The sequence below is a fragment of the Manis pentadactyla genome, chromosome X, assembly GCF_030020395.1.
Source record: "Manis pentadactyla isolate mManPen7 chromosome X, mManPen7.hap1, whole genome shotgun sequence".
NCBI classification, from domain to species: domain Eukaryota; kingdom Metazoa; phylum Chordata; class Mammalia; order Pholidota; family Manidae; genus Manis; species Manis pentadactyla.
This window is the reverse complement of record NC_080038.1, coordinates 13,181,663-13,200,999: the sequence shown is the minus strand read 5'-3', so window position 1 is coordinate 13,200,999 and position 19,337 is coordinate 13,181,663. Positions and strand designations below refer to the sequence as shown.

Below are 19,337 nucleotides of genomic sequence, written 5' to 3'. Positions count from 1 at the left end.
TAGTTCATCTGCCTATTCCTTAATGGAAGGGAGTCTCTATTTATGCAGCATATAGAGTTGTAAAAAAACAATGTGCACTTCTGGTGCAGAAAAGATGTCAATCCTCTCCCTGTGCTTTCCTGATAAGTACTATAAACAACAGGCAACCTAAGAAGAACTCTGAAACGTGGTAAGAGTAATAGAAAGAAGCTTCCTCAACCTAATAAAGGGCATGTATGAAAAACCCACAGTTAACATCTTCATTGATGGGGAAAGATTGAATGCGTTCTCCCTAAGTTCAGGAAGAAGGCAATTATGTCTGCTCTCACCACTCTTATTCATCAAAGCACCTGAAGTTCTAGCCACTGAAATAAGGGAAAAAAAAAGAGAGAGAGAGAGAAAGACAGACAGAAAGAAGAAAAGGCAAAGCATGGGAAGGAAGAAATAAACTGTCCTTATTTACAGATGGCATGATTGTCTATATAAAAAATCCCAAAGAATCTATAAAAAAAACTCCTAGAACTAACAAGTGAGTTCAATAAGGTTGCAGGATACAAGATTAACACATAAAATCAACTGGATTTCTATATACTAACATTAAGATGATGAAACAAATAAAAAATACTACTATTTACAATCGTTCCAAAAAAAATTTAAATGCAGAATCTGTGTGTTGAACATTACAAAATGCTGGTGAAAGAAATAAAAAACTTAAATAAATGGAAAGGCATACCATGTTCATGTTCAGCATGGTGAAGATGTAAGTTCTTCTGAAATTGACCGATAGGTTTAATGTAATTCTTATAAAAATACCAGCAAATTTTTAATAGCCCTTGAAAGGCTTATTCTAAAACATATGTTGGAAAAAAAGGACTTAGAGTAGTTTAAACAGTTTTGAAAAAAGATAATAGAGCAGGAGGAATCAATATAATCAATATTAAGACTTACTATGGAGCTATAACAATCAAGACAGTTTGGCATTGACAGAAGGCTAGGCACGTAGTTCAGTGGAACATAATAGAGAACCTAGGCATAGACCCACCCAAGTAAGGCCAACTGATTTTTGATAAAGGCATAAAAACAATTCAGCGGAAGAAGGGTAGCCTGTTCACTACATGGACCAGAGCAATTGGACATCAAATTCCCACTATAAATCCCTACAAGGACTCAACCGATAACAGGAGTTAAAGAGAGAATCCAGGATGGTGGTGGTCTGCAATTCATGCAACCACTCTTGTCAAGGATTGGGGCCCTCCGTGTAAGGCAAGGTGTCAGTGAATGAGAAACCAGCTATGTCCCGTGCAGACAGCAATGTGGACGTCAGAGATTGATGGGGACATTTTGGTGAACGGGACTGGGTGGTGGAGCTACATCTCCAATGGAAACATGAGAGCTACGCAGACAAACAGGCCCAGAAGCCTAATCCTTGGACCCGGGGCCCATACGGTAGAGGGTCACAGGGAAGACGGCTGGAGAACACTGTGCCTCGGGGGCTGAGCCATGCCTCGGGGGCAGGAGGATCTCAGATGGGAGAAGCCAGCTTCATCTCAGACCCACCACAGTGGAGGTCTGGTGCAGAAACTGGGCACGGATAATCCCAGGGGTGAAGAGCATCAGAGGATTCACTCCTGGGGCCATGGTGAGCAGGGGCTGCTGGGGAGCACTCTCCTGAGAGCAACCTCGTGCGTTGCGCTGGCACAGAGAGGCCACAGACACAAAGGGGAGCAATGAACACTGCTACCCCCCTGGCAAGATGGATGTTACTCTTGTCCTCTTTTCCTCCTTCTGGAAACTTGTTCTGTTCCCAATATTCTGTAATTTGAGAAATTCTCTCAGCTGAAGAAAAACAAAATGATTAAAGAACATTCTATGATATATGTGGATGTGTGTTCAGAAGTGAATGACCTCGCAACCCCTTTCACCCCCTGAACTTCCAGCCCCAGCGCCCTGTCGGGCACACGGCAGAGCCGTCCGTGCAGGAGTGGGGACAGAGCTGCCGGGCCATCCTCGCGCTACGGGCACAGGGGCGGGCAGGGCACTTGGGCCGGGACCGTGGGTGACACGGAGGGCCACCTTCTTGTTTGTTTATAACCTGGGTGCTCATCAGTGAGACGGGTTTGCCGTGGGGGAGGGAACACTCAGCCCAAGGGTTTGGTGCCTGAGAAAGTCCTCAGTTGCTCTTCTTCAGAGAGACGCCTGCCCAGACAGAAGCTTGTCCTCACCTCGGTGCCAACCGCAGATATCGAGGGGCCACTGCTTGTCGCCTCCTTCCACAGTAGCTCTCCTGCCCTGAGTATCTCAGCAGCTATTTTTATGATAGTTTCGGACACTATTCTCTCTGTCGCTGCTCTTACTCCAGGGCGACTTGGACAATTTCTCCTTTCTTCTGGGAGATGAACCTGGCTCATCTGTGGTGACTTTTTAGTGGGGGGAAGCTAAGTCTGACCCCTGGAAAGAGAAGAGGGCATGGCATGTGTCCAGGGTGTGTGGGTGTTGCTCTATGAGCATCAGTTTCCCCATCAGAAGGCTGGGCTGTGTGGGGTCAGCTCTGAGCTACCCTGTCCTTGGTCCTATACGTGCCAGGACTTCAACCACGCAGAAGCCCTACTCTGTTATCCCGCCCAGCTAAAGGATCCGAAACCCAGTCTGAGTGTCTTGCACTCCCCCTAAACCCACTGCCCTGTTATTTCACGGCCCTGCCTCCACGTCTCTCTCCCGGACATCACTTTTGTTTCTGGCGACGGCACTTTCTTGGTGCCGAATACACACTCCAGTCTGTCTCAGGCGACCTGGCTTCTCACTTGGCTGGTATGCAGGGCTGTCCACCAGTTTGGACAAGCGCCGATGGCCTCAGGTGACAGTCCCACGCTCCAGCCCCAAACCTTCCCTGTTCACGGCCTCCCCCCAGCACAGAGAGGGAAAGAGTGGTGGAAGGCTCTAAGACTTGTACGGTAAGGGGCGCTGAAGCGCCTTAGGGGTAAGAGACCAAAGCAGAAACGTGAGGGATATCGTGAAGTTAACCCTCACTGTGGAGGGCCCCCTGCATGCACAGACCTGAGGCAGGTTCTGTGGGGGAGTAAGCCGCGGGGGCCCTCCTTGATGCGACAGCCAAGTCCCAAAGACGAGGTATAAGGTGGAAGATGTCACTACCAGTGCGAGGGCTCTAGGTCCACCCAGAGAGAGAACAGAGCAGGGGTAAGCCCCTGGTTCAGAGCAGGGAGAGAGCAGGCGGAAGGAGCACCCCCCTCACACACCCCGACCCTGGGTGTGGGGGTCCTCACCCTTTGTCAGGGGCAGGAGCCTGCGGCGGGCCCAGCTGGCCTTCCAAATTCAGCCGAACCACATGCTTCACCCGTGTTTTAGTTTGTATGATTCCCTTCACTTGTCTTTAAAGTCATTAAATTATCAGTTACTGACCTGCTTCCTCTGTCCACTTGTTTTCGTTAGATCTCTTGAGTCAAGATTGGCCCTTTCCCCATCTGGGACTAAAACAAAATAAAACAATCCCTTTACTGCACCTGCATCTATTTAAAAAAAAATCTAAAAATGCCCCACAAATAAACCCCTATACAATGTAAAACCAAATAATATTATAAATGGACAAATAGTTTACTAGTTGAAGGAGTGTTTATGGCATATGAATAATCTTCCTCATTATGTATATGCGTGTGTAATTTTTACTTCTGAATTGTGTATACTCAGATCTTCTTAAAGCAGGATCCTGTTGCACTGAGACTTTGGAGTTTGTATCAGTCACCTGTTACCACAGTCGTACCCCTTGGATGCTCTCCTCCAACATCAGTTGCTTGCAGTAAGTGTTTATTCTCATTCTCACAAATGTGTAAGTTGCATGACAGTTGGCTGGGCTAGTTTAGGCTCAGTTGGACAGTTTTGCTTCAGAGGGCAGGTGTAAACAGGCTTGGTTCCTTGATCTAGTTTGGCTTCAGTACTGGTCCACGTCTCTCATCCTTTTTGGACCAGCGGGCTACCAGAGGCATCTTTCTCCATTTTTGATAACAGATTTACAAGTGGGACAAGCAGAAACATGTAACATTCCTGAGCACAGAACTGTCATATCATCCATTTTGCCCACATTCTATTCCAAAGCCAATGGCGTGGCCAAGACCAACATCACTGGGGTGGGAACATGTATTTCACCTCCAGTGGAGACACAAAGCCACATGGATGGCAAAGGGCATGGGTACATGGAGGAGTGAATGATTCAAAGCATTAATGCAATCTGTTGGAACTGGAAGAAGGGTGAAGAGCTCTTGTATAGAGAATGACTCAAAAGAATTTTATCAGCCTGCTCTGGCTGCCATAACAAAATGCTGCAGACTGGGCCACTTAAACCACAGACTTTTTGTTTGTTTGTTTGTTTGTTTGTTTGTTTGTTTTAATTTTTTATTAAGGTATTGATATACACTCTTATGAAGGTTTCACAAGAAAAACAATATGGTTATTACATTCACCCTTATTATCGAGTCCCCCCCATACCCCAACCCCATTGCAGTCACTGTCCATCAGTGTAGTAAGATGCCATAGGGTCCCTATTTGTCTTCTCTGAGCTACAGTCTTCCCTGTGACCCCACACACACCATGTGCACCAATCATGATACCTCACAATCCCCTTCTCCCTCCCTCCCCACCTGCTCTCCCCTCCCCCTCCCCTTTGGTAACCACTAGTACCTTCTTGGAGTCTGTGATTCTGCTGCTGTTTTGTTCCTTCAGTTTTGCTTCGTTGTTATACTCCACAAACGAGGGAAATCATTTGGTATTTGTCTTTCTCCGCCTGGCTTATTTCACTGAGCATAATCCCCTCTAGTTCCATCTACGTTGTTGCAAATGGTAGGATTTGTTTCTTTCTTATGGCTGAATAGTATTCCATTGTGTCTATGTACCACATCTTCTTTATCCATTCATCTGCTGATGGACACTTAGGTTGCTTCCATGTCTTGGCTATTATAAATAGTGCTGCCATAAACATAGGGGTGCATATGTCTTTTTGAATCTGAGAAATTGTTTTCTTTGGGTAAATTCCTATGAGTGGAATTCCCAGGTCAAACGATATTTCTATTTTTAGTTTTTTGAGGAACCTCCATATTGCTTTCCACAATGGTTGAACTAGTTTACGTTCCCACCAGCAGTATAGGAGGGGTCCCCTTTCTCTGCATCCTCGCCAGCGTTTGTTATTCCTAGTCTTTTCAATGTTGGCCATCCTAACTGGTGTGAGGTGATATCTCATTGTGTAAACCACAGACTTTTATTGTCTCACAGTCCTAGAAGTTTAGTTTCTTCTGAGGCTTGCAGATGGCCATCTTCTTGCTGTATCCTCGTGTGGTCTTTTCTCTATGTGCACGTATTCCTGGTGTACTCTGTGTATACAGACATCATACTGGATTACAACCCAGCCTAATGGCCTCATTTTAACTTAATCACCTCTTTAAATGCCTTATCTCCAAATAAAGAGTCACACTCTGAGCTTCTGTGTGTTAGGATTCCAGCATATGAATTTTGGGAGGACACAATTCAGCCCTTAACAGGAATTATCTTCTAAGTAGTTCAAAGCATTTTATAGGGTAATTTACTGAATTGGTTATTACAAGATGAAGAATTTAGAGACAAAGAAAGTGGGAAGGGTCCATCCAGATAATCGCTGTTACATGAATTAGATCAACTTGAGAGAGCAGCTATAGTATAAAAGTGGAATGTAGTTCTCTTGCAACAGATGCCCGGGATTTTCCACGGCCGGAGTCCACCTGAAGTGCTTATCACTGAGATTAACCGAACAAAATATAACAGAGAAATCAACCTACATTTGACAGCAGGGGTCTTCATGTGTCTCAATCCCACTGACCCAAAAGCAGTCCAATTCAGGCCAAGTGTTCTGGTTATTTTGTGTTGGTCACCCCTACAAAAATTACTTGCTAGCAGTAACGTGGGTCATTTTGAGAGATGAAAATCAATTATACTGCGTGAGTATCTTGGTGGAAAGGTATAGGAAGCCCCCAGCCTGAGCAGATAGCTCTGCTGACAAGTCAAGAAGCCCTGGAGGCATCATACTTTGCAAGACAACAAAAGCCAAAACCATCAACAACCAAAAAACCCTTTATAATTTAAATTAATAAGACCAATCACTTAAACTTGACCAAAAATCACAAAAACAGAAATGGAAGAGCACACTCATGTAATTAGTTAGTAATATGCTTTATTGTTCACTCAGTGGATATTTAATCTATGTGGTTTAAAGATGATAGCTTACTTCTTAATTTTAAAGAGAACCTCTCTTTGCGATGGATTAAAGGCTAGTAATGGATTTTCTAGTAATGAAATTAGTGTTAATGGATCCAATATACAAAGGCAATAGTAACCGTTTTAAAAGGAAAGGAAGCAGAACTCTACAATCACAGACCTCTAAACGTTTTTTCAGCTAAATATCCTCTCTTGTTCTTAAACCCACTAAGGTTTTTAACTCTTGGAACTTGTGCCTTAATGAAGTACAGAGTGTAGAGAGAATGGCAAGATTCCAATTCGCAAAGTAAATGTGTCTCTTTTTTATTATGTAATTCAAGAATGTCAGACATCAAGATTCACGTCGAACACTGAAGAGCATTCTTCCCTTCCTACTTTTCTTTTGGGTGGGGGACACCAGAGGAAGAGGGGAAAGACATGGAGCACTCTTTTGATTTTAAAGCAAATTACACAAATTTTCAATGAAGTGGATCCAGATTGAATTAGAACATGGACTGAAATAATGCTTAACGCCTAGAGGTATGTTGCAAACCAGAGATTACCATGCTTGGCAGACTAGTGTAGCTTTATTTATTTATTTATCCTTTATGTAGGTATTTATTTATTTTTATTTCACCCTTTTCATGACTCCTATCATGGCTTCTGAGTTCTCAGCAACCACTTATACTAACGGTTTAAGTCTATCTCCCAAGAAGAAAAACTTGCCTTAAAGTTGCTATGCATGTTTCAGTAATGTCAAATTAGGTCAGGTTTCCTCAACAAATTGGCGCCAAATATCTATACACAAAATTCAAGCCTTTATTTATTTAGTTTTCTATCCTCACCTCTATTTTCCATATCATTTGTCTCCCCTCCCGTCCCAGGCAATCTGATTCCAGGTTGTCCAAATCAACACAAAAACACTTATTTGGTCATTCATCAAACCAACACTTTTTCATCCTTTTGGGGTATCTTCCAGATGATATTGCTTGGAAACCAACTGGAGCCCTTCTTGGTAGAAAATGTAGTTTTCTTTTCTTTTCTTTTTTTTTAACATTTAATTTTGTTTTTTGAATAGATAATACATTCATGTGATCTGAAAATCAGAGCAACATAAACAGTTATGTGTTGAGGTCTCATTCCCATTCCTTCCCCTATCCTCCTGTTAACCTGCTCTCTTATCCCCTAGAGATAATCATTTTTATTAACTTCTTATATATCCTCTTACAAGCATATAAGAAAACATATTCTTATATCCCTCTTTCTTACACAAAAGATGGTATACATTTTTTTCAACTAGGCATAGAGTCTAGAGTTAATACCAAATCTGCACTGAGAGATGGTATTCATTCTTTTTCTTCTTTTACATCTGCATAGTCTTCCTTATATGGCTATCTCAGAGTTTATTTAACTGGTTCCCTATTGATTGATGTGGGGTTGTCCCAAGGTTTTTGCTATTATAAACAACACTGCAATGAATGACTTGCATATGTCACCTTATGTCTATGAAAGTGTATCCATAGACTAAATTCCAGAAGTGAAGTAATTTGGCCAGTGGGTAAATATATTGAAATTTTGACAGGTCACTCTGCTTTCCATTCAAGTTGTACCATTGTGTCTCCCCGGGTCGTCCTGCCCCCCAGCAATGTATGAAAGGGCCTATGTCCCCACAGCACAGTGGGGAGTGAATATACTTGGAAAACTAATTTAGTACTTAAAAATGCTAAACACTTAAACTGTGTAACATATCTGCCTAGTCTGACCATCTTCTCCAGTGACGTAACTCCAAGTAGCATTGGCTGGACTTTCTGCTGAGTATAATTTAGTCTTTTTTCTTTTAAAGTTTTTTAATCGTAAAACACAACATGCACACATAGAAAAGGGCATAAAACAAGAATGTATAGCTTAATAAATCATTGTGGAATGAGCACACATGAACTACAACCCAGGTCAAGAAGCGGAGCATCTACAGCACTCCCAGTAGCACTTGCTGTGCCCCCTTGCTCCCCACAAAGAAATCACTATCCCGATTTTTAGAATTCAATTCCTTGTGTTCTTTATACTTTGACTTCATATATGTGCAACCTTAAACATTCTAGTTTAGTTTTGCCTGGTTTCAAACTTTATATAAGTAGAATAATACAGTCTGTACTTTTTTTATCATAGCAAAATATATAGAACATAAAGTTTACTATATTAACCATTTTTAGTGTACAGTTCAGTGATATTAAATACACTCACATTGTTGTGCAACCCTCACCACCATTCATCTCCAGAACATTTTGCATCTTGTAAAACTGAAGCCCTGTATCCATTAAACAACAACTCTCCATTCTTTCCTCCCCTGCAGTCCCTGGTAACCACCTTCTGTCTTTATGATTTTCACTACCCTAGAAGCAACTGGAATCATATAGTATTTGTCCTTTTGTCATGGGCTTATTTCACCTAGCATAATGTCCTCAAGGTTCATTCATATTGTAGCATGTTGTACCATTTCCTTCCTTTTAAAGGCTGAGTAATATTCCATTGTACAGATATATCACATTCGGTAATCTGGTCATCTGTCCATGGATACTTGGGTTGCTTCTCCTTTTTGCTGCTGTGAATAATGCTGTTATGAACATGGCTGTACAAATATCTCATCAGGACATTGCTTTCAGTTCTTATGGGTATGTACCTAGAAAGGGAATTGCTGGTTCATATGATTCATATAAATAATATAGTCTGTACATTTTTGTGTCTGACTTGTTTCAGTTAGATTTTGTTGGTGATTTTCATGATGTTGATGCATATAGCATTAGTTCATTCATTTTTGGAGCCTATCATTCCATTGTATGAATATGCTACAGTTTATCCATTCTATTCTTGATGGATCTGTGAGTTGTTTATGATTTGGGGGTTACTATTAACAGTGCTGCTGTGAACATTTATGAACAGCACTGCTGTGAACATTTTAGCACATGCCTCTGCTGTGCATATTTCTACCTGGTATACACCTAGGATTGGAACTGCTGACTCGCTGTGATGTGTACTTCAGCCTTAGTTGACCTGGATTTTGTTACACTGAAAATGAGAAAATGTATGAGTTAAACAAATATTGCTTTTGAATTTTATTTTTAAACTCCCTTTAAAATATAACTTCATTTTTTAGGTCTTGTATCAATTTTTGTTCTGTTCTTGGGTTAGATGTACTGCCCACATTTTGCAAGCAAGGTTTGTTTGTATGAGCTATGACCCATAGGACACAGAAGGATGATGGCTGATGTCTCCTAGCCATCTAGAACAGGGGCTAGTATACTAAAGTCCCACAGTCTGTTTTTAATAAATAAAGTTTTACTGGCAAATAGCCACACCCATTCATTTACATATGTCTGTGGCTGCTTTTGTGCTATGGCAAAATTGAGTGACTGTGGCAGAGACTGTATGGCTTACAAAGCTCAAATTATATGCCTGGCTATTGCTATTGCTGCCATAACAAATAACCACTAATATAGTTAGTGGCTTAAAACAACACAAATTTATTATTTTACAGTTCTGTGGGTCAGAAGTTTGACTAAATCTCACTGGGCTAAAATCAAGGTGTTGGTCGGGGTGACATTCTTTTCTGACAGCTCTAGGGGAAAATCCATTTCCTTGCCTTCTCCAGCTTCTAGAGGCTGCCTGCATTCCTTGGCTCGTGGCCCTTTCCTCCGTTTTTGAGGCCAGCAGTCTTGCATGTCTCTGAGCCTTTCTTCATAGTTACATCTCCCTCTGACCACTGCTGGGAAAGCTTTTCTGATTTTAAGGATGCACATGATTAGATGAGTCCTCCTTAGATAGTCTAGAATAACCTCCCCCTCACAAGATCCTTAAGTTTATCACATCTTCAAAGTCTCTCTACCATGTAGGGTAACATATTCGTAGGTTATGTAGGACATGGACACCTTCGTGGGCCATTATTCTGCCTGGCACACTAGCCCTTTACAGAAAAAGTTTGCCAATTCCTGATCAAGACAAAAGGTTGAAGAATTTCTAGTCAGAATCTAATGTAATCTAATAGGAGTATAGCTTCCTAGTCAAGAATTTGGTGTGTCCATAATCCCTGGCTTCTTTCCCAATCCAGCTGATGTCATCCTGGCCAATGAGACGAGTCACGGGGAGGCATTACTGACACTTGAGTGCTGTGGAGGAATTAAAATACAATCTCTTGATGCCTTCCTGTTGCAAAAAATTTCTCCCTGTCTTATCTGACTTTCCCAATGGACTTAAATATGCTTTTCAGCATCAAATTCAGTCACAATCTCCCCCAAAAGGGCCGCAAATCCTTACTCGTCTTTTGGTATTCTGACAGGATTAACGTCTCCCAACTCAGCTGAAAAGGACGTAACTGAGATCACATTATAAAGCCCTATTAAACACGATGGGCAATATAAAGCAATTAAGAGCTACCCTTCCCATATTTACTGAGCACAGTATCTGTGAGCCCATCTCTATCTTCCCAGCGCCTTTCCTCAGGAAGCCCATCATTAGGAGGCCCTGTTTGCCTCATTTCCCTCTGGCTTCTCAGCAGTCCTCTATGACCATCATCTTATGTCTTCCCTTGTGAATTCCAAGACCACATACTTGCTATTGTGTTTGTTCCTAACTATAAGTCCCTTTCAGATCTCAAAATAATACTTTGTCCCACTTCCTTTAAGCCTTTAGGACTTTTAAGTTGAGAATCATTCAAATCTCACTTCAAATATATTCTTGAGGATCCCATTTCTTGACTCATTTTTTCATTCGGTATGTTTTCAATGACTGGTCAGCTCACCCTTCATGTATCAATTTCTTTGATTTATTTTTTTTCCCCTGAAGAGCAAAGTTATACTTACAAATCACAAAGGAAAATATTTTAGCCACTTGCTATTTATATATTCAACGGGGAATAGACAGTAAACTTTAGAGTGAGTTTTTGGAAGCCTAAAACATTAGGATTTCATATTTTGTGCATATTCTAAAAATCTGAGTGAATTTTTTCTATCGAAATCTAAAAAAAGTAAACTAAAAATTCTTTTTATTATTATGCACAATTGAATGAATGTATCTTGAATTTAACCTACTTAAATGTGCACAATATAAATATTTCTGAGTAAAAATTCCATAGTAGGTAGGACAAATCCTTGTTACCCTATAAGATAGCCCAAGATTGTTTGCGTAATCAAGATGTATCAACTGCCAGAGAAGTCACTAGTGTGGAGCCAAAGGGCTGGCCACTGGGGCCTCTTCTGCCTTAACATTTCAGCTAAAAATATAGAAAGCATGCACGTCAGTTCTGTACCTAACCTGAGACTGGGAGGGATCCTAGGTACTCCAGGGATGCAGGCTCAACTAAGAGGTTGGGAGGCTGTGGCTACAGCTGCAGGATGATGGTTGGGGGTAGCCCAAGGCCCTGAGCTACGCTGAAAGTGACCTTCATGGGGCGGGATGAGGTTGGGCAGAGGGATTGCTGTGGAATCCAGCGGAAGATCCCAGTCAAATCAGGGCAGGTGGTAGAGCCAGGCCTGGGAGGCGGCAGTCAGGAGCTGACAGGGAGGATGTGGCGAGAGAAGGCATTTGGAGATTAGTTGAATGAGAGGGCCAAGGGAATGCCCGATCTAGATCAGAAATCCAAAGTCAAGATCAAGTTGTTATTGCTTCATAGAACAAGGGATCACGGGGCCTGATTATATAAAGGCTGTCCAGAAGTCCCTTTGGGGGCAGTCAGCCCTCCCCAGGTAAAGCCTTCAAGTGAAAGGACGTCCGGGATGAATGGCAGCATCTAGATTCCAGTGTGTTGGGACACTAAACTAAAATGTTTAATGGGAATGGATGTAAAAGTCTGCTTTTCGGTCTAAAACAATCATTCACAGAAATAAAGAATGGGGGGAACTTGGCATAACAGCAGTCTGTGTAAACATTCTGAGGAACTTTTATCCATCAAAAGTTCAAAGTAGCCAACAGGGACAAAAAGCTGCTGTCAAGCTCAACCTCAGCATTTCCTTGAGTGTCTCACAAAATTCTCTTCAAGTAATATATATGATTGTTGAGGCACTATGTTGTACACCTGAAACTCATATTGTATATCAACTATGCTTTAGTTTTTAGAAAAGGTTTTTGTGGTCAAATTAGTTTGGAAAATACTATGTATTTTCTTGGAGATTTATAGTGTTTCTTAGTTGGTTAAAGGCTCAGAAGAGTTTTGTGATAAAAAGTCTTCATTAGCTTTAGTTAATCCAGTTTATTGATCAGGATATATGACTGGTAATGCTGTAAGAACAAACATCCCTCAAATGCCAGTGGCTTAAAATGACAATGGTTGATTTCTTATTTATGCTGTGTATCCATCAGGGGTCAATTGAGACTGTTTCTTGTCATCATCGGACCCAGGCTGAAGGGGGAGTCACCATGTAGAACACGACAAGTCACTGCAGCAGAGGGAAAAGAGAATATGGCAAAGCATGCGCTTGTCCTTAAAGCTTCTATCCCAGAAATGATTCGCACCCTTCTGTTCATGTTCTATCAATCAAAGCAAGTACACATGGCCACATATTACAAAGATACCATTTTGAGCTGGATATGAAGAAAAATTTTTTGAAAATTTGAATAAAGCCCCTCTCCTGACCATGGGGCATAAGACCTTACGAGATCTGTCCCCTATTTCCACTCTAATCAAATCCTATGCCATGCCTTGCTTGGTTCTAGGCATGCTCACCTCTCTAAGAGTTCCTGAAACAAATCAGGCTCTTTTCTGCCACAGGGCCTTTGCACTTTCTCTTCCTTTTGCCTGGAAGGCCCTTTCTTTACCTTTTGTATAGTTAGCTCCTTTCCATCCTTCTGGGCTTAGCTTTAGTGTCACCTCCACATGGAGGGAGGCCTTCCCTGATCATTTGCTCTATATTAATACCCACAACTTGTCACTTATTTTCTCATGGCACCCACATATTTTCATGTAAGCACTGCATAAGTTGTAATTACTTTATGTATTATCTGACTTGTTCATCCATATATATATAAGTTCCATGTGGGCAGAAAACCTGTCTATCATGTTCACCACTAAATCTCTAGCCCTTTTTTTGAGCCCACATACTAGGGGGTCAATACTTGTTTACTGAAAGAATAATAAGTTCTTTTATGGTTCTTTTTTTCAAGCATATACAAGAGCAGAGAGAATAGTATAATGAACTCTGGTATCCCTATCACCAAACTTCAGCAGTTTTCAACTCCCAGCCAACACATCATACCACTTTATCTACAAATGATGAATGCTTCAGTATGTATCTTGAAGAGGTAAGGATTCTCTTAAAAAATAATCACAATACGCTTATCACACCTTAAAATCTCAGTAGCATGAATGCTTAGAGCTGCTGGCTGTGTACAGCACAAGCTGCTTCAGAAAGAAAGGAGAGCCTTGTTGGTTGACAGATGTTCACTGAGCTCCTCCGTGGATTTTGAAGTGAACCATACCGACATGGTGCCAGGGGCTGACATTCTGGGGAAGGGGCAATAGTGAGAAATGTGACATGAGGCCTCCTCCCCAGCAGAGCTCCCGAACACTGGCTGTGTCCATGTCCATCTGTGTAAACAGGGATGCAAAGATGCCATGGGAAGTTCTGCTTTATGGGGCTTGGTCCATCTTAGAGTGTACGGGTTCTTATTTTAATGCTATTTTTGCCTTCATTTGAACCAATTCCTACTTTACGCCTCAATATGTTATAGGAAAAGTACTCTCTTTTGTTTTTCTTTGTAGCAAGTTACCTGGATTTTTCTTGCTTCTCTGTGACTTCCCCCTTGTATTAACCAAACAGGCCACTCAGAGATGGGTGGCTAGGACTGCCCCAGCCCGTATGCCATCTCTGTGAATTAGAGAAAGGCATGCCTTGCTCTAGACGGAGCAGCCTGTATCAGGGTGTGTGACTTGGTGTGCCAACCAGAGCTGGATTTCAGACTCTTTTTGCCCCCTCAACCAAGCACTCACCCTTGTGTGCTAAACAACCTCTGAAACAGTACATGGCAGGCCTGCAGGTGGCTGTCTGATCAGGGTGCTTTCTGACTGCTTTGATTCTGTGCAACCTATGCTGTCTGTCCCTGAACACAAGTAATTCAGTAAAACCCGTAAAATGGAAAGGTGAGAAATGGCATGTGATTTGTGACAGATATCTGCTATTCATTTGTCCAAGTTCAACTGTGTGTGAGGAATGGTTAGTGGGACCATAGTGTTACGGATATAAAGCATGGTATTTTACAAAGTTCCCGGTTCTACTGACAGCCAACTATGTGAATTATTTCATAAAAGTGTGGTATGCCTGTCTCATTCTGATGCATTTCTAAAACATGATACATAGATAATAAATACGGGGTTAATAAATTCACTTCCTATCGAGAAGGAGATGTCATTATAATGTCTGTTGTCATGGAAATAGTTGGGATTTTTCAGACATATGTAGGCACCTAAGAAGGTTGAAAATGTGTATATGTGTTAGTCATTCTGTCCCCTAAATTTTTTTCAAGAATTTCCGGCAGGGGGAAAATAATCCATCGCAAGAATGAAAAACCCTAAAACATGTTGGAATGGCACACTTTCAATTTCAGAAAGCTAGTTTCCCCCTGTTTTCAAACAAACAAAAGGATAGTCGTTTTGTGGACTGGAGAACTGGCTGAAGCTCTGCACCTCTGTTCACCTTGCTATAGAAGGTTTACGCCAGGCGGCTGGAGGACTGCTCTCTGCCCCCTTGCTCTGGACAGGCACGGTCAATTTAGTGGTGGTGTGTCACACGTAGCAGCCCATAGGTGGCTACTGAGCACATGAAATGGGGCTGGGCTGAGCTGAGATGTGCTGCGGCAACACACAGATGCTGGATTTTGAAGATTTAGTACGGAAAAAAAAACCATTAAAACATCTCATTGATAACAGTATCGATTTTATGTTGAAATGATATTTTAGATATATTGGATTAAATAAGTGATGGTATTAAGATGATTTTTACCTGTTCCTTTGTACCTTTTACAGTGTGGTTAACTAGGAAAACTTCAATTATCTACATGGTTTGCATCATTTTTTGGGGGCTCTGCTGACTGAGATATAAGCAGTGCCACCATGACACTGAAATGTCTGGCCATCCATTCTCATGAATGTTTTTTCTGTTTGGCAGCCAGCTGAACTGTCAGCTTGGTTTTCTCTGGGTGGACACAGGCAGTGAGGAAGGGATTGTGGAGATGGGGTGGGAAGGGGCACGTGTGTCATAAAACAGGTTGTGTAGTAGCAAACCGACTAGGTGACTTGAGGCAAACTGCAGTGAGATCCCCTTGACTATTTCCACCCAGACCTGAGCTCACAGTGGCATGACTGTTCCCAGGTGTTCTATTAGTCTCTGTGGAGCAAATCACATTACCTAAGATGTTCAACTATTTGGAGAAATTGTAAGACCATTTGGTCATTACATGGTAAGGTCTGTGATATGGATATGGATATTTTATTGCATGTGGAATTTTTTGGACAGGGAAAGAATTAACTGAAGTCAAATGAATTTGGACAAGGTGGCAAACTTTTGCTGAAGTCCTGGTCGATACACTTCATTGCAAATCCATTTTCCTGTCCGCATGATCTGAAAGAGTCCAGATTTCTTTTATTAAGGATTATAGGGTATAAATCTCCCTTTAAAGAAAAAACCCCCTGCTGCTGAAATTCCTGAATGATACCCATGTGAATTTGGATCCAGTTACCATGCCACATTTTTAGCAATTGCTGAATGCCTCCTGCATGTTGAGTACTTTATTTTCATGAACTCTCTCTTTTTTAACCATATTATTGCAATGCAGGTATTTTCACCCCATTTTAAAAATGAAGAACCTGAGGTTCAAGTGCTTCTGCAACTTGCCCAAGGCCTCAAAGCTCAGTAGTGAATGGGCTGAGGATTTGAAACAGATCTTTCTGGCTCCAAAGTCTAAGTTCTTTCCTCCAGAACTCGCTGCCTGCTTTTCAGACATGGAGCAAGAATTCTTCCAGAGCCACAAAATTCTACATATAAACTGAAAGCTTGGGTTCTGCTCAAGGGTTTTGGTTCTGTTTAGATCCTGAGAGGTCCACAAAGTGGGAACTGCCAAGGATAAAAGGGCAAAGAGGGATTCAGGGGAGACTGGAAAAAAAGGAAGGAAGGGAACGGGACTGTAAGCCAGATGTCAGAGTCTTTATCACTGGCCTTGAGCCCCTGGGCGGGTCCTGTAATTTCTCTGGGTCTCACTGCCTTCACTTGAAAAATGGAGATATTCATCCACTCTGCTTTCTTTATATGATTGTAATGTGGACCAAGCTAGATACTATATGGAAAGTGCTTTGTAAACTCTAAAATGCTCTGCCAATAAGGTATTATTAAAGTAAAATTATGTTTTCATATTTTCCTTATTTTTGATATCAGATGATAGCTGGTTCCCCTTAGTGGATAATTGTTAATTGAATACAGAAAAGTTTATTTGTTTGTGAATATTCAAAGGGCATCATCTAGAATGTTCATGAGAGGGAACGAGTTTTAGACACAAGAGTGGTAATACTGAAATATCAAGGCCAAAAATGAATGCTCTGTGGTCAGAAAGGAAGTCAAGCTCACTCTGGCCCATACCTGGAATATTCTTATTCGTAAGTATAGAGGACCTCTTTGAAATAAACGACACAGTTTTTACTGAGGGACATAAAAATAAGACTTGACTGAATTATAGAGACATACTATATTCTTAGATGGGAAGACTTAATATTATTAAAATCTTAGTTCTACCCAAATTAATTGGTAACCCTTTAACAATCCTGATCAAATTTCCCATGGGACATTATTAATAATTTAATGAAATAATTCTGAATTTTATGTGGAAAATAAGTGTGTGTAAAAATAACCAGGATAATTCTGAAAAAGGTTAATAAGTAGAGGGTTGGTCTTTAGGGTAGATTCCTATCTTTCCAATATTGGACCCAATTCTTTACCTTTCCTCTGTATCCACATCTTTTGTCATGTCACTTTGCAATTCTTCTAAAGGCCCCTCAACTTCCGACTGAGCCATGTGACTTGCTTTGCTGAGCCACGTGACTTGCTTTGGCCAGCGAATGCCGGCAGGAGTGCTGTGAGTCAGTTCTGAGCTCCGGCGTTATGAGGCCGCACAGGTTTCCACTTGTTCTCTTGGCTCTCTGCCACTGAGCTGGGAGAGATGAACCTTGGCTAGCCTGCTGGTTAAAGGGTGATCTGGACACATGGAGCAGAGCCACCTCAGACGAGTCATAGACCTGTAGTGAGAAGCAGACCCACCAAGAGAAGTCAAATCGCAGTCAGTCTGCAGCTGCCTGAGCGATAACACATGGTTGTTGTTTTAAGCCCCTGAGTTTTAGTGTGGTTTGGTACACATCAAATGCTAGCTGGTATGGTCCTATGACATACGAAAAGGCTATTGTAATATCAGGGTCAGTAGGAAGTGGAGACAACATTCAAATCTGGGTCTGTTTTACTCCAAAGTCCGTATCTTCCTTTCCTGAGGAAGTTAATCAAGGCTCGTGTAAGAGGCAGTGGGCGTGATATAATGTTCATGCACTATACCCAGGCTGTTCTTAATATCGCTAGAATAATAGCCAAAGACCTGCTGTGTCATATGACCTGTAACATGAATGGCTTCTCTGAGAAAGGGGAACAGATGAAGAATCAATCTGTGTGCTCCAAACCTTCTAAGACCATGAACAGTTTATCTCCCTTGTTAGAAATTCAGTCCAAGGTATATGGGATAGAATTAAACTTCTTTGTTATGAAACTTCCAATTCCGTCTTTCCATGGCGGGCACAAAATGTTACCCTAGAACTAACCTCTTCAGATGGTACCTTCTCCCCCAAGAGATCCTGAAGGTATTTTGGAAGCCATGGATCTGCTAGAGAAGGATAATGTGCAGTATCTCAGTCAATAATTCATGAGTTATCAGGGCAAAGCTTTTTAGTTTAAAGAGAAAAAATGGCTTCTGTGTTACCATTCTACATAGACTGCAAGAATCTTTCAGGAAGACCCCACTGTCAACTTCTCAACAACTAGTAATGACTCTTGGTTCCCACACTACACGTCTCTGTGGCTATGCAGCAGTATTTCAGTCTCTTTCAGTATCTCATAAAAATCACAGTTAATAAACTCCAGTCGGCACCTGAGGGAAGGGGTGCTTGCTTCTGACTATAATGTACTGGCCTCCACGGCACTTCAAAGGCCAGGCGGCTACTCGCGTCTACCTTGCCTGGGTTTCCGTCCCTAGGTGAAGATTAACCGTGTGTGCTCTGGGAAAATCTGTTCTGAGTTTGCCTTAAAGTGTTTCGTATCCCTTTAAATCAGCTGTTGGCTTTGACAGCCTACCAACATAGGCTTCTCTGTCAGTAGGGAGAGAGCACATTCTCAGTTTCCATTTGATCCCTTAGTTCCCTTGTGTCCTTTCTTACCCTCTCAGGCTTCTGATTTCTCCTCTCCCGAAGGTGAAACATCTATGTCCATGAGAGAAACCTGATCATTTTAAAGTTTAATGACAAGTCAAAAGCAAATTTGAGATTTATTGGATATTTGGCTCCTGATACTTGAAATTAGTTTGTTCTTGGCTGAGGTTGGGTGTCAGACACACAGTGGCAGGGTAAGCGACATAAATTTTTATGGGATTTCAGCTGAAGAAAATTTTTCTGTGTGTCCAGAGCCTTCCCTTCTGAACCTTTCATTTTTACTGTAGCTGTATATTGAGATTTCAAAGTTCACGTTATTAGAAAACACATTGTAAAGAGGCACAGACTCTTTTTTTTTAATAGGCTATTAAACATATCAATTTCTTCTTCCACCACATCTCAGAAATGTGGGGAGTATCGCTGAATCCTGGCAAAATGGGGGAGCAATCTTTGTTGACCAGAGTAAGGTCAGACTGATCGCTCAGTGGGGCTATGGCTTAGCCGTTTAGAGGAAAACTTTCGTCTACGTTTTAACCACGTGTCTCCTTCTTTTCAAGAGAAAACTTGGTTCTCAAGGTTGCTTCCATGTGCCTTCAGTGAGGGCCAAACAAAATGAAACGAAATAAGTCAGACCTCATGACACAGGTCCAATTATACCTAGTTATCATTTTAAAAAAACCAAAAAAGAAAA

General features: G+C 41.7%; 1 protein-coding gene and 1 long non-coding RNA gene across 9 annotated transcripts in view; one reads left to right on the top strand and one right to left on the bottom strand.

The window, feature by feature from the left end:
• The window catches only part of RAI2 (retinoic acid induced 2), a 347,676-nt gene that overhangs the window by 101,955 nt on the left and 226,384 nt on the right, over positions 1-19,337 (top strand). Inside the window, exon 1 of one of the 8 annotated variants that reach the window (XM_036912880.2) lies at positions 13,468-13,497. The exons of the other annotated variants lie outside the window; for them this stretch is intronic. Within the exon in view, the coding sequence (XP_036768775.2) occupies positions 13,483-13,497 (15 nt within the window). The 5' untranslated portion in view covers positions 13,468-13,482. Of the gene's footprint in view, positions 1-13,467; positions 13,498-19,337 lie in introns of those variants that run through there. 8 annotated transcript variants of the gene reach the window in all.
• LOC130682024 (uncharacterized) overlaps positions 1,165-19,337 on the bottom strand; it is a 186,448-nt gene continuing 168,275 nt past the window's right edge. The window contains exon 3 of the long non-coding RNA XR_008995321.1: positions 1,165-1,810. This is a non-coding gene — a long non-coding RNA (uncharacterized LOC130682024). The remainder of the gene's footprint in view (positions 1,811-19,337) is intronic.